We start from the raw sequence: 17,500 nt of genomic DNA, 5'->3' as shown, positions 1-17,500 counted from the left end.
GATGTTCCAAATAACTCCGGGGATATTTCAAATATTAATGGAATAAAAATACAATTCATGTCAACAAAAGATATGGATGAATGAGTATCCATGAATAATGCTGATACTAAGGGCAGTACATAAAATATAATTTTTGACATATCACAACAAACTTAGAACGTTATATATTAGTTGTTATCATACAAATGAATGCTAAAAATACTTGATAAAGATTGCAGTATTGAAGTAAATGCTGGGACACCAAATGATTTTAAGAATATAATACAACTGAATATAATACAAAATTTCGTGTGCTACATTTTCGTTCCACACGTCTGCTTTGTTGTGTCGCGCAGGCTTTGGCTAATGTATTCCTTTTCTTACCGATTTACTGTTGAAACACTCTATCTCTGTTATAATCAATTACGAAAATTAATTTGATGTCTGGAACTTAAATTAACATGAAATTTTGAAAGGAGATTTTAATTTAAATCATTTTAAAATAGGAAGTATGTACGATAGAACTCGAGGCAGTCCCAAGCAGATTGATATCAAGTAGCATAAAAAACGTAAATCCGTGCTAAATCTGACATTATGAAGTGCACTAGGTTGCATGTAATAAATATGGATGGTTCTACGTCAATATAAGATTACGCAGACGGCACATGCTACGAAAATATACATTCAAAATGTATGCTTCTTTTATTTGAAAACACGAGGTGACTTGCTGTAATCAGGATATCTCAGTCACACATGAAAGCTATGTTAATTTGATAATTCAACACAACAAAACCACGCACAATGAACATCTGTCTTCCGCTAAATATCTCGAAAGAGAAGAGCTAATATTAGACTCCAAAATATTCTGTATACAAGCTTTCTAACTCGAAATATTGTTATATAAGGTAACAATTTGTGTGTGTATGTGTGTATATACGTATGTATGTATGAGTATATATATATATATATATATATATATATATATATATATATATATATATATATATACACTCACACACACACACTCACATGAAATCATGATGAAGAGTATCTAAGAGATACCACCATGCTAGAGATAGCGTCAACACTTTACTCTAAAACCACTTCATGTATTATCCAAAAATTCTTTGCTAGTTTTACTATTTGACTTTTCACCTTGTGCTGTATGAATACATGAGGTGGTTTTAGAGTCAAAGTTTGACTGCTATCTCTAGCATGGTGGTATCCCTTAGATAACCTTAATTATAAGTTTAATAATCATTAACACCCATAAGGTTTTTATTCCCATGCTGGCCACCTGATATGATCGTTATTTTAGGTAACAATCTTATCCTTATATATATATGTATATATATATGTGTGTGTGTGTGTGTGTGTGTGCTTGTGTGTGTGTGTGTGTGTGTGTGTGTGTGTGTGTGTGTGTGTGTGTGTAGTTATATGAAAGTTCAGGATTCAAGTGAATCATGTCTTTAAATAGCAAAGCACATGGTCGGGTTACTGAAATCGCTATTGCATTTACTTGGTGAAAACAGTTTTTTTTCGCATGATGTAATAATTCTATTCATCAACCAAACCACATCTGAAACAGTTGTAGTGAGCGAACCACAATCCATATGTTGTTATTTGTTTATATATATATATATATATATATATATTGAGAGAGTGTGATTGAGAGCGAGAGAGAGAGAGAGAGAGATAGAGAGTATTAGTTTATAAATAAACTTAAAGGCGTCGAGTGGGTTGGTATATTAGAATAAAATAAAGTAAATTTCGAACCCGTGATAGCTATGATAACAGCCTAGAAATTTGGGTAAATACTTCTAGAAGACGGAAAAATGTTGCGAGCATGTGGTTTAGTGGTATAGAGCACTCAGCTGGTATCTGAATTGCTCACTGTTCGTTTCTCTTTAGCCGCCTACTAGCAACTACTTTTCCGTATTTAACTTTTAGTGAAGTGTCGTAATAGTAAGAAACCCAAAAGGGACGGATAGACATAACAGAATTATTAGAGCATGGGAAAACACTTTGTGTTACTTGTTTGCCCTAATATCCTTAATTCAAATGACTCTGAACGCCCTTCTGTACTTTCTATTTTAGTGCCCTTATGTTGGTTAAATAAATACCAATCACTATCGGTGTAATCGATCATTCCATAAGCAGATGTCGTGGCATATCTAGTCCAATGACTGAAACTGAAGAAGAAACAAACGAAAAGAAAAAGAAAAAAAAGAATATTTGTATGAAAATAAATTAAACATATAAACTTTATGTAGAATCAGGGTGAAATATTACATTCATTAAGTAGAATGCAACTTGTACAGAAAGACATTTACGCATTTTAGTGTTTGACTCATTCATTCAAATCACAACTAGATGAGATAAGTTTTTGTTTCTTTTCCACATTATTAAGGAACATGTGCAACATTATTCTACGGAAGTAAAGGGTAGAGTTCTTAAAATCTAATTTTCAAACGAAAAAATAACAACACCTGTCTCAGATCTATTTGATTCTGATAAATAGTAAACAAAATAATAACATAAATCTACTTACCAACTGTATAATTTGCTGTTTGTATTCGTTTATTAGCACTTACTCTGCAGTTGTAAAACCAATCGTTTGTATAGTAATCGTATTCAACTGACAAATCTTTAACGTTGATACGCCCATCAGGCATGATATAAGCGTAAGGACAGAATAAGTAATAATCCTTGTATTCATTGACGTTATAACAATTTCCAGCTGCAAACATATCAGGGTCACCTTCGACCATATTTCTAACACTGGAATATAGAAGAAACTCTGAATCCATCAAACCTGATGGGTCATTCTTCCAAAGTCTTGTAAGGAGGTTAGCTCTACTTAAGGCGACATCTGCTTGCTTTTTGAACCTGTTTAAACCATACTGACGCACTACACCCGCGCCAAGATTATATGATGTACCTTTTGTGCAGTTTTTCTTATTCTTCTTATATTCTTCGACAAGACTGAGAAATTTAGAAACAATATCGTCATCGTCATCGACAGAGCCAGCAACATCATTCGTTTCACTTTTTCCTCCATCAGATGTTCCATACTCATTTATATCATCATCTGTTGCATTCAGATCTAAATATTGATATGTGTAATAGCCCTCTACCGTTGTGTTTCTGACTGATGCTTCGGTCGCAGAATTTTCAAAAGCCAGAGAAAATGTTGTTCCAATTATCAAAATAAGTGAAATATAAGTGCACATTAAGGGCACTAAGGAAATGTGTTTCAATCCGTGTTTGTACATGATTTTGCTTTCCTTTTGCAAATCAATATTTTTCTTACTTCTTTTTTGATGAGTTTGTATAGCTTAGTGGGAGTATGGCTATACACTTAGTAGCTTTCGGTAGATGGGAAATACCTCCAAACTGCCATCACTGAATAATGTATATTCTGCAAAACATAAAATAAAAAGTTACAGTTTAATAAACATGGACATTTCTATTTTAAGAACTTATATCTATAAACAGAAATACATCCTACATCACAATAATTTCTTTGGACTGCCAGTTTATACATTGCAAACATAAAGCATAACATTAAAGATGACATCACCAACACTATAATGTAAATATCATTTCTCGATAATAAAGAACATAAATAACTACTTATTTTTTCCCCTCACTGTAAAATTTCATTTGGAATGATGCAATATAAAAGAGAAGTTCTTGCTGTAGAGATGGGGATATTATGATTATTTGAGAGAATTAAAGTAAATTTGAGTTTAAAATCTGTTTTCCCCTAAATACCTATGGATTGAAAGGGCATGTTTTCCTCACTTGGAATGATTTCTTCATATTTCCCGAGCAGAAAGCTGATTTTATCACCGGAAATAAGTTTTCTGAATCTAAAACGAGCGAAATCAAAGTCTTAGCGATACGAATCAGACGGTTTTAAGTTCTTAAAAAAATTCTTATTTTCCTAATATGTCTGCTATGCATGTTACAAACTTTATAAAGTTGTATACGATCGTTAAGTTCGTCCACTAAAGTAGAATAGCATAAAATATCAACAAAGAATCAATATAGCCAAGAAAATATATTTGTTTTTATTTGTTGTAAATAATCATTGTGTGCAATCCCTCAGCGGTTTCTTCAAACTCGGTGAATTTTATTGAAATAGAAGCACATCTATTTTGAAGCATACGATGCTTAGGACGTATTCAAGTGTGGAATGCATGAATTCTTTGTCCATCGTCAGAAACTCATATTAATCTAATCATGATGCTTATAAGAATGTAAAAATTAATAAAATATAATAGAGTAAAAGATATACCCGGCGTTGCCTGGGTTAAAGAGAATAATGAAATTAAAAAATGCCGTTTAGGTTACGCAGGGCTCGACTGCTAGTAGCTGATATACGAACTTTCCGCATTAATAACTCTCCAACTCATGACAGCATGAAACATAGACGTTAATTAAAATGTTAAAAGAAAGTTTTCAACTCATGTATGTATATGAAGTAAACACACGTAATTCAAAAACATGTTTTGTGTAGCTTATTTCATAACCAAAAAAACAGGTACAAATTACAAACAATGAAAGGTCGATTTTGGTGATTCATTTGACAGAGGTAGTAGAGAGCTAATCCGAGGATAAATCAAACCTTGGATCTTGAAAGTTTGCACATGAAACCTGGCTCAGTTAAATTTCTTGTGACTCCAAATGATGTCACTTGTAGTACAACTTTGTATTGTCTAGTTTTGGTTTGGAATAATGGTGAGTTGATGACAACAGTTTCTTCAACGATTCTGGAGGCTGGGGGATTGCGGGGAGGTTGACCTTTCCACCACTGCAGCACAATGCAGATGTCACCCCAGGCCACTTCCGTGATTTACAATTTATGCTCTCAGTTGTCATTCCACCAAGAGAAACTCTAGTGTCATCTCCATAGTGAACTGCTGGATGATAATTCAAAGCTGCTTCATAGAAGTTGCTTCTCTGAGCTGTTGCAACTTTTCTTCGTTCTGCATTGAAGATCCTATTCCTTGTCAGCCGTGCATACTCTGTTCATTACTTCGAAATGCTCTGGCTTTTGTAGTGCACAATCTATTCGTTTCTTGGTATGCTCCCCTTTCTGCAGATGCCTCTCTTTCCCTAGACAGAGACATTCTTTAAACTGATCTTGACATTATAAACAAATTTGACACTTTCCTTCTAGGCATGGTTATGTACAGAAATACACGGGTGCAGAAGATAGTAAACAATGAAAACATTTTGGAATATAAGTAATGTATGTTCCCAGTTTGGAGAAAATGTATTGAAAAATTCCGCCTTTGTAAACTTTTACACACACACAAACGCGCGCGCGCACACACACACACTCATACACACACACACTCACGCACGCACGCACGCACACACACACACACATACACACACACACACACATACACACACACACACACATACACACACACACACACACACACACACACAAAGAACGGGATTTATATTATAGATGATGAGAATAAATATTTCATTAAAAAATATTTAATCACAAAACATTTTATCATTTAACAAACGCAGAACAGAAAAATAATTAGGTACTGTTTTCCACACTGGAGCTTCAGATTTTATCTGATATTTGAGAATATGCATAATGCAAGTTTTATAAAATATAATTGTTTTCTGACAATTATGCAGCTGTCAAAAGTAGGAGGCATGGAAGACTTACTATTAAGAATTATGCAGCAGGTTTTATGATAACAAATAAATATATCTGATGCCTTCAGTAACTGATATGGGAAAGAATACAAAATAAACTGAATTTACTTCTTGTTGATAGAGAGTAATGTGCAGAATATTCAATAAGGAGGACTATATAGCAATTTTTATCCATTAGTAAAAAGTTACATTCAAACTGAAATATTACATCCAGTCAAGGAAATTAAAGACAATTTGTCCTGCTACAAATGCGGTTGAAACAGTAAGCAAAAACAGAAATAGAACATGCACAAGAAAATTATAAAAGTAAACGATGTTTGAATGAGATTCATAATGTTAAGTTAAAACCGAATCGTTCGTGATAATGACAGTGATTACAAAATAATAAAGAGAAAAAGAAAAAAAGTTGAGCACAATCTCAACTGAAATAATGATATTTTGGCATTTCGCGACTTAGAAATAATTAAAAAAGTGTTTTTGGTCTTTTGTCAATAAATCGTGTGGTATTATTGCCACATACCTATTGTAAGAATGACTGCATTATGTCTGGTCTGTTAGTTCGAAGAAAGAATATAGATTTCCAATTTTGTTGTTCTCAATTTAGCTTACGTCATAACAAAAGGTAAGCAAGAACTATGATCAAAATTTTTCATTAGTAGATGCTATGTGTTCAATTGACCAAGAAAGAAAGAATGTATTTCCGGTTCTCCGGAAGTAACTGAACTGATCGTTAGCTGCAAAACAGGCGGGCACATAGACGTATTTTGAACATACGTCTATAAATGGTTAAATATATTATAATTTTGTTATAATAATAATAATAATAATAATAATAATAATAATAATAATAATAATAATTCTGGATGAAATATCTCAATCGAATAGTTATATCTTTTCGATAGTGTTTTCAAAGACTTACTATAATTATATATATATTTGGGAAACACCATATGTTCAATTTTCCAGCCAAGTCATAATACGATTTCTTTAACTCTCCCTTATTTCCACCCCACCCTTTTATTTGTTTCTCTGTACATATGTGTATGCTATATATTTGCATGGATGCAAATCGAAGGTAGTGCGTTTGTGTAAATGCAACTGCAGAATGATGAAATTTATTGTATAAATATTTATCAGTTCTTAAGCTATTAAATAAACATTCAGCTCTTAATTGATAAAACAAGAGAAATATTTTGTTCATTATTTACATTATTTACATTATTTACATTACTTACATTTGACGCATATTTGTCCTCATCTTGTCTGTTGTTAATACAAAGTTTCGGCTGGTATACCCTCAAGCATTCATCAGCTGTCTTGGGTAAATTTCGAACCTGGGTTCCTAAGGTATTTTTCAATGTTGTTATTATCATTATTATTATTATTATTATTATTATTATTATTATTATTATTATTATTATTATTATTATTATTATTATTATTATTATTCAGGTCACTGCCTGGAATCGATCTCGGAATCTTGGGGTTAGTAGCCTGCGCTCTTAATCTCAAGATTCCGAGTTCGATTCCAGGCAGCGACCTGAATAATAATAATAATAATAATAATAATAATAATAATAATAATAATAATATTTATAATAATAATAGTAATTAGAAGAAGAAGAAGAAGAAGAAGAAGAAGAAGAAGAAGAAGAAGAAGAAGAAGAAGAAGAAGAAGAAGAAGAAGAATAACAACAACAACAACAACAACAACAAGAACAACATCGAAATATGCCTTAGGAACGAGAACCCAGGTTCGAAATTTCCCCAAGACATCTGATGAAGGCCGGAGCGAATATGAGCCGAAACGTTGTGTTAACAACAAACAAGATGAGGACAAATATCTGTCAAATGTAAATAATGTACATAATTCCTCATCTCTTAAATATAGAACTATCAAACATTTTGTTTTTATGCATCCACTACAATCTATCTATCTATCTATCTATCTATCTATCTATCTATCTATCTATCTATCTATCTATCTGTCTTTCTGTCTGCTTTTCTGTTTGTGTATCTATCTATCTATCTATCTATCTATCTATCTATCTATCTATCTATCTATCCATCTACCTATCTATCTTTTTGTCTACGTGTTGGAAAGAAGATTGGTGGTTGGCACGTCTTTCTTTGAAACTAATTTCAGATATATAAGATATTTTTTCTCTTCATTTTCGTTATTTGGGCGATCTTTCTCACTCTCTCTCTTTATCAAACACACACACACACACACACACACACACACACACACACACGCACACACACATATGAGAATCTATAAACGATCAAGGCATATCAAATTGGCTTGACAGAATAACGCAAAACAGACAGCTAAGTAATTCATTATTTTAGTACGGAATGCATCGATGAGGGAAGGTACGTGTTAGGTAATCCACAGTTCCAATAGTATCCAAAACTATCCAATGGAAACTGAAGCGTGGTGTAAAAGCATAACATAAACAAAAACAGGCAAATAAGTTATCTGGTATTGCTACAATTATTTCAGTAGGAGTCTTTATTGTGACAAGCGTAATGCAATTAGATACATTATGTAATATGTTATATAACTCCCAACTCAGCAGGCTACCAAAGAAAACAATTGAGCTGTAACTTCTTGGTTAATCAACAAGTGATATTTCTAATCAGAATTACTAAATTTAATAAATTTAAGGTGGTTGAATAAAGTCGCATATACAAAGAAAGGCATTAATATCAAAGGCCAGTAGTGTCAGAACTTATTTGAATACAGCAGATAATAGGCGCAAAGCATGACATTTGACTCTATCAAAACACGTTCAAAGTCAGCTGCCGACGCTGCTCTAAAATCATTATTGTTTAACATTACTTCAAAGTGAACGTTAGTTATTCATTCACTTAATTAATCTTGATAAACTTGTTCAGAAAGTATATTACTGAATGAATAGAATATTAGCATCACTGAATGGAAATCCACCAAGGGATAATAATTTAGTGCAAAACCGCAGATCAGCTAAGTTCTCTGAAATTCTGGAAGATAGGGAAAGTAAAGAAGGATAAAGAGGAAAAGGTAAATTAGATAAATCAAGTAGAGTGAAAGAGGCCCATGCACTAGCATGGACAATTACATAAATATGTACCTTAGAATAATATAATTTGTGTAAATAATGAACCGTGTTATACATTTATAAATCTTTTAATTTATGTTGGTTGAGCAACAAAATATGTAGATATAAGTTGATTAGTTGCAAAGAATATATCAGTTGAAAGGCCAGAGTTTAACTTAGAAAGAAAAACAGAACCGATAAACACGAGAAATAGACGGAAAACGATTTCGTAACGTTTCCCAAGCACAATTGCCACCATATTATTTAGAAAAAATATCAATCAAAACCATACTGTTTCAGTAGCTAAAGCAATACCTAGGAATTTAAAATAATTATGATTAATAAGGGAATGTTGAAAATTGTAAGAGCTATGGAGGCCCTATATGCTATTAAGAGATAAATGATAATAGTAGTAACGCTAATGCTCATACTCATATTGTTAGTGGAACCAATGATATTATGATGAATAGGAAGTATACTAGAACTATTAATAATAATAAAATCAACGGTAGTAACACCTTTAAAACTCTTGATAGTAATGACAATGATGATAGTAATAATAAGAATTCAAGCAGTTAATATATGGGCGATAGCATCACTTCGGTATGGAGCTGGAATCATAAAGTGGCAAAAGTAAGAACTGATGAAAATGAATACGAAGACAAGAAAAATATTGACAGTGCACAGCGCCTTCTACCCTAAGAGTGACACCGATGGGCTGTACTTGTCCAGAGGAAAGGCTAAGGGAAGGACTGTATCGAAGCAGAGGAAAACAGCTTAGGGTGGTATGTAAAAGATACCGTGGAACCATTGTGGGAACATGTGAAGAAGTCCAGCGTCATCAAAACTGATAACAGTTTAAAGAAAGAAAACTTAAAGAAGAAAATAGCACAAAAAAGAAACAACATGGAAAGAGAAAAAATGTACGATCAGTTTGCAAGAGAGACGAACACCAAGAGAGATACGGAAGAGATGCGTGTAGTTTATAATGGTACTGCCTTTATTTGTATTTGCTTCTGCTGCTATTGCTTTGTTGTTGCGTATGTGGGACGGGTTGTGTTTGCGGTGGTGTTGGTCGAAGTAGTGTTTCAGGTGTTTGTGGACGTGAGGGTGACTTAGCGTCTGTTTTGGGTATTTTTAGCTTTGCAGCTTTTGTCTTTTCCTCTCCACTGTATGGATGTGGATTGTTCTTTTTCTGTGGTTTTGTGTCTCTTCCTGTATTTTCTTCGACCCGATCAGACTCGCTACAAATATGTGACAATCGAGTATGACATGATAGTTTGCACCCTGCTTTCGTTAACTGTCTTAGGTACCTATGCAGACACAAGTAGACATAGAAATTCTGTCATTCCTCCCACACCCAAAGAAACGTTGAGGATGTGATAAATTGGGTGATCGTTGCACAGGCATTGAGCTCATCTATTTTCTGCTAAGCAGACTGGAGCAACATGAAAATGATTAACTTGCTCCATATCCCGAGTTAGCCAATCCATCACCTTATATAGTAGGGTACGTGCCTTTGATGCTCACATACATAGACGCATATATATATATATATATATATATATATATATATATATAATATATTGATTATTTCTCCTCTTGACGTCTTCCGCTTCCTAAAGTATAAGTTCACAACTTAAGTATCGTTGTACACTCAACGTTGAATTCTCCGCTCTTGACAGTGGCTAGACCATCAACTTCACTGGATCCAGCATTGTATATTGGTTGATGTTTAATTTAGAAACTCTGTTTTACTAGCACCTTCCATAAGTTACAGCATTGTAGCGTGATATTTTCTTGATCATACTTAATCTTTCGTCAAACAACAACTCAGTTTTTTGCTGTCACCCCCCCCACACGCATGCACACTCACATACACACAAATACACAAACACAAACACACGTGTAAAGATAAAACTATTATGATATTACTATAATATATTCCTCATGATATCAAAATAATATAGTGTATCTTGTTATCAATAGTCAATGGCGTAATATCGAGAATAAAAATGCAAAACAACATATATTAATCCCCTCGAGATGCTTTTTTCTCACATTTTATTGAATAATTTGAATTTGTCACCTGAAAACTATCACGGTTAGTTTTTGATGTAAGGGAAGCTTTAGAAAACAATGAATATTGAGAGCAGCAGATGTTTTCATTTAAATGCACTCTTATATAAACTTTTACTTTTTACATAAATATATGTAAGTTTATGTGTTTACACATACACATATACGTTCACATACTCACAGACATATGCGTTTGGGTGTATATGACGAGCTTTACATAACACACAGATGTAATACACGCACACACATACATATACAGTGTACTGTTTCGTTGTTGGTAGAATCAACGAAAACTACCCATTCAAAGAGAGATAAATATCATTTGACAAACAATCTTTCAGGCTCTAAATAAAGATGGCTGATCTCTGAGAAAAAAATGATAAAGGACAAGAAATTACTAGAAAAAGACAGCTTGGAGGGCAGTGATATGAGTCCTGTCCCATTGGTGCGTTAGAAGGGGAATTAACAATGGTGGGTGGGATTCGTCTGATACAGAATAGCTAAAGTTTGCAAGACAGTATGGCAAAATTGGAGCGGGTGGTGTTCTATGGTTTGATAGCAGATATTTGTCCAGATGATGGCATCTTATGAAGCCTTCAGTTCTTGAATTCTGTAGATCAGTTGAATTCTTAGATTTCAATGAGATTTGAGTTCTGTTAGTAAAACAAAACATGTACTTCCTTGACCCATTAACATTGAGGAATGGCGTAGATCGCTCTACGATTCTGTTATCGATGGTTTGTGAGGTAAGCTTAGCATTCAGCCAGCTAGCCTTAATTATTTTAAAACTTTCGCATTACCATTTTGTGCAATCAGCCACTCATTCCTATGGTAAATTCTAAGAATACTGACTGGCGAAAGTTCAGTTTTACGACGCAAAATGGAGTAAGCATTACTGATGAGCATTAACTTCTATGCGAGATTAGCATGCTAATCAAATGCACCTCATTGCAGTGGGGAGGTTATCTCCCCTGTTAGTTCAATAGAATATGTACTTTCTGTGGCTAAAGCGTCCCTAACACTTGGTCACGCGGTATAACAGTTTCATGTTGGTATTTTAGCGACAACAATTACTTGGAAAATATCGCATGGTAAACAGGAAATCGACCGCATAGTGGACAAGAACTCGGTTGTGTGCTTGGGCAGAAGTAGGAAGAGGCAGTAGATGTGGGGGTATATATGTATATATGTACATGTATTTGAAAGTATAGGAGCATCGCTGAAATGCCAACATCAAACTGCTATACCGCGTGACCTTTCTTGAACAACCGCAGACTAACGTCCAGTAGTAAACATTGATTCTCTTCAGTCGAACTCTCATTCATCATTCAGACCCCAATGGCCGAAGACTCGCCACACACCGGAAACTCAGATTACCAAGGAATCAAACTTTCTACTCACTCGTGTATGTATATATGTATATATATATATATATATATATATATATATATATATATATATATATATATTCTTTTTAAACATTTGTCCACTCTCATATATTATTTCATTATTTCTTCATGCCTATCGTGTTCTCTCATCCCGTGTTTTCCACTCTTTTTCGATCAAATCTTCTGCGAGTTATTATAACTTGGGATTCCTTGACGACAATGTAACCTTAATTTAACAAGGGTATCTTCGGCTTGATGAGTAGCTAGTGAAGTATCTCTCGTTGAGTAGTTACTACTTCTGAGGGTCTGCTAGCTAGGAAACATATAGCCTGGATATTAGCTCCTCCATTCCCTAAATCTGTATTTTTATTAGCAAACATTACAAACCCAGTTGCAAACCGTGAACAATGAAATGACTTTCTTCAGCTTATCGAACTTCGATATGGAAAAAATTACTACCATTTATATATGGAAACTTGTGTATGTGTCCCTTTATATAAAACACTTGTAATTCACACAAACTTACTGTTAAAAGAAAATTTGTTGCATTTTCTTTTCATATACGAACTAATAGTAGAATGAATAACTTTCTAAACTTGATGCGTTTCAAATAATATTTATGAGAATTCAGAGACAGAAAACAGAAAAAGGGTTTATCAATTTTTCATTATACGAATAATTTCAATATACGAGGTTGTATCAAAGAGTTCCCGGACTAGATATGTTTAATAAAAAAAATATCTTAGTTACCCTAAGTTTTAACATCATCTTCGGAAGAGTCATCTTGCGCAGTAACACACCGGTTCTAGCATTCCTGCCACTTTTGTAATCAGGGCTGGCAGTCGTTTTCCATAAGCGAGTCGAAGACCTGCGATTTACTCTGAACCTCGACAACGGTGTTAAAAACATTACCTTTGAGCTGCATTTTCATCTTGAGGAAGAGATGGAAGTCTGCAGGTGCTAAATCTGGCGAATAGGGCGGGTGCGCGAGCGATAACATGTTGTTTTGGCAAGAAACTCACGAGTGAGTAGAGTTCGTTGGCAGGGTTCATTGTCATCGTGAAGAATCCAATTCCTCACGCTCTACAGATCGCTGAAACGTTTCAAAATGTCGCAGTAGAACTTTCGATTGACGGTTTGGCTATGGGGGTCGAAATGTTGATGCACAATACCGCGTATATTGAAAAAACGATTAGGGACGTGTTTCCGCTTTTGAAGCGCCTGCGTCACTCGAATCATTGCGTACAATTCATTGCCTTGTTTCTGCACGCTTGTCGAAGCATTCTCAATATCTCTGTCGAAGATTTCCCAAGTTTAAAGCAAAATTTTACATTAGCTCTTTGCTCCAGCTTCCTGTCCATGACAAAAACCGCAGACTACAGCATACACGTGATCACAACAACACAAATTTCACAACTTGCGAAATAAACACAGCAATGTAACACAGCACACTGCCTCATGAAAATCACTGCGCACGCAATCGCGTGCTGCTATCTGTTGGCGCGCTACGAACTAGTCCGGGAACTTTTTAATACTGCCTCGTATTTATAATGTAGCCTATATTATACAAAATTACATATGCAGTCATAGATGAAACATAATTCACACATGCATATAGCAAGCTGCAATTAAAAGATGGTTGTAGATAGGTCGCAACTGACCTAGTAAAAATTCGCTCATTAGGAAAGATTAACACAAGATTAAGTAAAGATTAATAACACAAAACGGAGGAAATATGTTAACAGAGCTTCTTAATATATAGAGTAGAGACAATTACAAATAAGCATATACATACACACATCTATACCGATGCACACACACACACATTTATACAAACATTATCAAACACTCATACACAATGTTTGTGCTTTGCTTGTTTGCCGGTCGACTGCGATTTGATGCACAGGAGATGTCTTTCTCAATTGTATATGTAACGAAAGCAATTTTATTTCATTATTTGCATCATTATATATCTCTCTCTCTCTCTCTCTCTCTCTCTCTCTGTTTCTCTCTCCTTCCCTCTCTCTGTATGTATATATATATATATATATATATATATATATATATATATATATATATATATAAATCTCTCTCTCTCTCTCTCTCTCTCTCTCTCTCTCTCTATATATATATATATATATATATATATATAAAAATCTCTCTCTCTCTCTCTCTCTCTCTCTCTCTCTCTGTATATATATATATATATATATATATATATATATATATATATATATATATATATATATATATATATATATATATATATACACACACAAATGTTACGTGAACGGCATATTGAACACAATATATGTTACATGGAATATGTACCTGCACGCGAGTGTGTGTGAAATTGTTAAAGTAAAATTTACTTGCGATAAAAGTTTGCACAACGACTTCTGAGTAAAACCTTTCACTACAGTTCTCCTGCATTGAGCATCTTTGTCTGACACTCACTACCACTCTGTTGTTTTAATTTCTCTATGCCAGCGTAACCGATATGAACCATATTGCATTTTACTATATCTAAAGTAAGATTAGTTATATAGTGAGAAATCACAATGGACTTTCATACACAAAAGAAAAACAGAACAATTAAGTTTCGAGGCTGTTACAGCAAGAAGTACAAACGCTGTTGGATAATTCAGAAAACTTCAAAAAACTTCATTAAGCATTATGTAATTATTAGGGCGAATAAGGGTGTTGCCTGACCAGAATCGTTTATGTTTTAGGAATTGCCTTGTGATACTTCTTCCGACTTGTCTTTCACTCTTTCGGTGACGATAGATTAATAATTTACCGGCACTATTCTTCAATTATAAAACATTTTTAGAGCGAAGAGGAGATTGGATGAATCGATAGAACGTTGCACGTAATAAATTGCAATATATATTCTGGGACCACAGCATACGAGTTCAAATCACCTCTAAATCAACTCATAATTTTCATAATTTTGAGCCCAATAACATGAAGTACTAGTCAAGTACTATGATTGATGTAATCAAATAAACCCTTTCTCAAATTGTTAACCGCATGAGTAACAGTTTAGAAATAATTATGAATAGAAAGGGAAATGTTTGATGTCATAACTGGACTAAATAGATTACAATTTTTAGTTTGCTCGATTATATGTTCCAATGTTGACGGTGCTGTTTCTGCTTTCCTTCTATCCGAGTCAGCCAAAGTGCGCGAAGAAAAAATATAGGACAAGTGTTGGTATGACAAAGAGTAGTCGATTCAAGGTCCCGTCTGACAGATGTACATCTGTCAGACGGGACCTTGATGGATGCTATGAGGCATGAAAGTATACTAGCCCTTATATATTTAATACTCAATATTTCATATATTCAATAAAACATTCAATACTTCATTTCATTTTACTATTTATATTATATATTCCATATTCTATATCCCACATTAATTTTATAAGAATATAAATAAAACATAAAAAAACAGACAGATTTGGAACTCTTTTATATAATATATATATATATATATATATATATATATATATATATATATATATATATATATATATATATATATATATATGCATATGTATATATATATATATATATATATATTGATATGTATATTTACATATATACATGTATATACATATAAAAACATTTATATGTTTATAAATACACACACACACACACATATACAGTGGTTGGACAAAATAATGGAAACACCTTGCATCATAGCATCATAATTTTGTAATATCTAGAAAACCGTCAAAAGCTTGTTTATTATTATGCCTTTTGATTTATTATTAGTGTTGCTAAATATGTTTTGCTGAAATTGCCGTTTCTTTTCAGATATCATCAGAAAAAAGTAATTAAAAATCATTAAAATGACAGATCTATCGGACTTTCAAACAGGTCAAATTGTTGGTGCTCGTATGGTAGGCGCTAGCATAACGAAAACAGCCAAAATGTTTGGTGTATCAAGAAGTACTGACTCGAAAGTAATGACAACCTTTGATAAAGAGGGAAAAGCCTCTTCGTCGAACCAAAAGTCCGGAAGAAATCCAAAACTTTCAGATAGAGACAGTCGGACTCTTATGCGAATTGTTAGAAACGATCACAAAAGCACAGCTTCCAAAATTACTGCAGAGTTTAATCATCACCTCGAGAACCCAGTTTCCACAAAAACTGTTCGCCAGGAATGGCACAAAGGGCTGTAATAAAAAAAACCACTGCTTTCAAAAAACAAACGTTGCAAGCGTTTAGAGTGGAGTAAAACCCTACAGAATTGGTCCATAGAGCAGTGGTAGAATGTTTTCTCGGACGAGTCTTCCTTTACCTTATTTCCAACAACCGACCGAGTATACATGGCAGTTACTACGAAAGAATAGAGACAATAAGTATGTCGTTCAGCTAGTAGTCCCCATGTATGACGTTCATGTATGACAATAAGTATGACGTTCAGCCAGCATGCCCTCTTTTCAACTGTTAATATTTTCAGTTTTGCAAAGGTGGTGTGCTAGCAGAGTCGTTCATGCAACGGCAAAATTAGCCTGCGGCAATTGGTCGGTCTTTACGTTCTGAGTCCAAATTTCGTCGACTTTTTCCTTCAACTTTTTAGTGTCGAAAAATATTAATATACAGTTGGACGCTGGGGTCGATGTAATCAATATATCTCCGCCCCAGAAATAGCTGACCTAGAGCCAAAATTTGAATTGAATATTTTTTCTATTTTGCCTTCTAAATATAAGGTAGTATTACTTTTTGGACACAGTAGTAAGTTAAGTGAGATTTAGCACTTAATTTTCACCGGTCAATAAACATTATAGAGGTTTTCATTATTTTCCGTTTGTCACGCGCTTCTATTACATCTTCTTTGATACATAACAATACAAGGTTCACCGATTTCCTCTACAGGCAATATTTTACATAATCCCAATACGTTTAGAAAATATTTCAACGATTTATGTACAGTTATTTATTATCTTTGTAAACGTTCGCATAAGATTGAAGAAAGATGATATTACAGGTAGATACACAACATTAATTTCTGTGACATCAATACAATTATGTCAACATTGAGTATTGTGTATCATTCATGTATGTCTATTGACATATAATGCCTATCTATCAATACACACACACACACACATACACACACACACACAAACACACACACACATACACTCACACACACACACACACACACACACACACACACACACACACACACACACACACACACACACACACAGATATATATATATACACGGAGGCTCACTCAACAACATAGAAATTAAAATCTTGT

General features: G+C 33.8%; 1 protein-coding gene across 8 annotated transcripts in view; it reads right to left on the bottom strand.

Annotated features, from left to right (window-relative positions):
* LOC106877599 (putative G protein-coupled receptor CG31760) overlaps positions 1 to 17,500 on the bottom strand; it is a 1,070,704-nt gene that overhangs the window by 472,171 nt on the left and 581,033 nt on the right. For all 8 annotated transcript variants that reach the window (XR_016243082.1, XM_089357298.1, XM_089357297.1 and 5 more), the window contains one exon: positions 2,531 to 3,400. Coding sequence is in view for 7 of the 8 variants with exons in the window: in XM_089357298.1 (XP_089213424.1) it covers positions 2,531 to 3,254 (724 nt within the window). In the remaining variant the exon portion in view is untranslated. The remainder of the gene's footprint in view (positions 1 to 2,530; positions 3,401 to 17,500) is intronic.

This window comes from Octopus bimaculoides, chromosome 9, assembly GCF_046866305.1.
Source record: "Octopus bimaculoides isolate indiv1 chromosome 9, ASM4686630v1, whole genome shotgun sequence".
NCBI lineage: Eukaryota > Metazoa > Mollusca > Cephalopoda > Octopoda > Octopodidae > Octopus > Octopus bimaculoides.
This window is presented reverse-complemented; position numbering and strand designations above follow the sequence as displayed.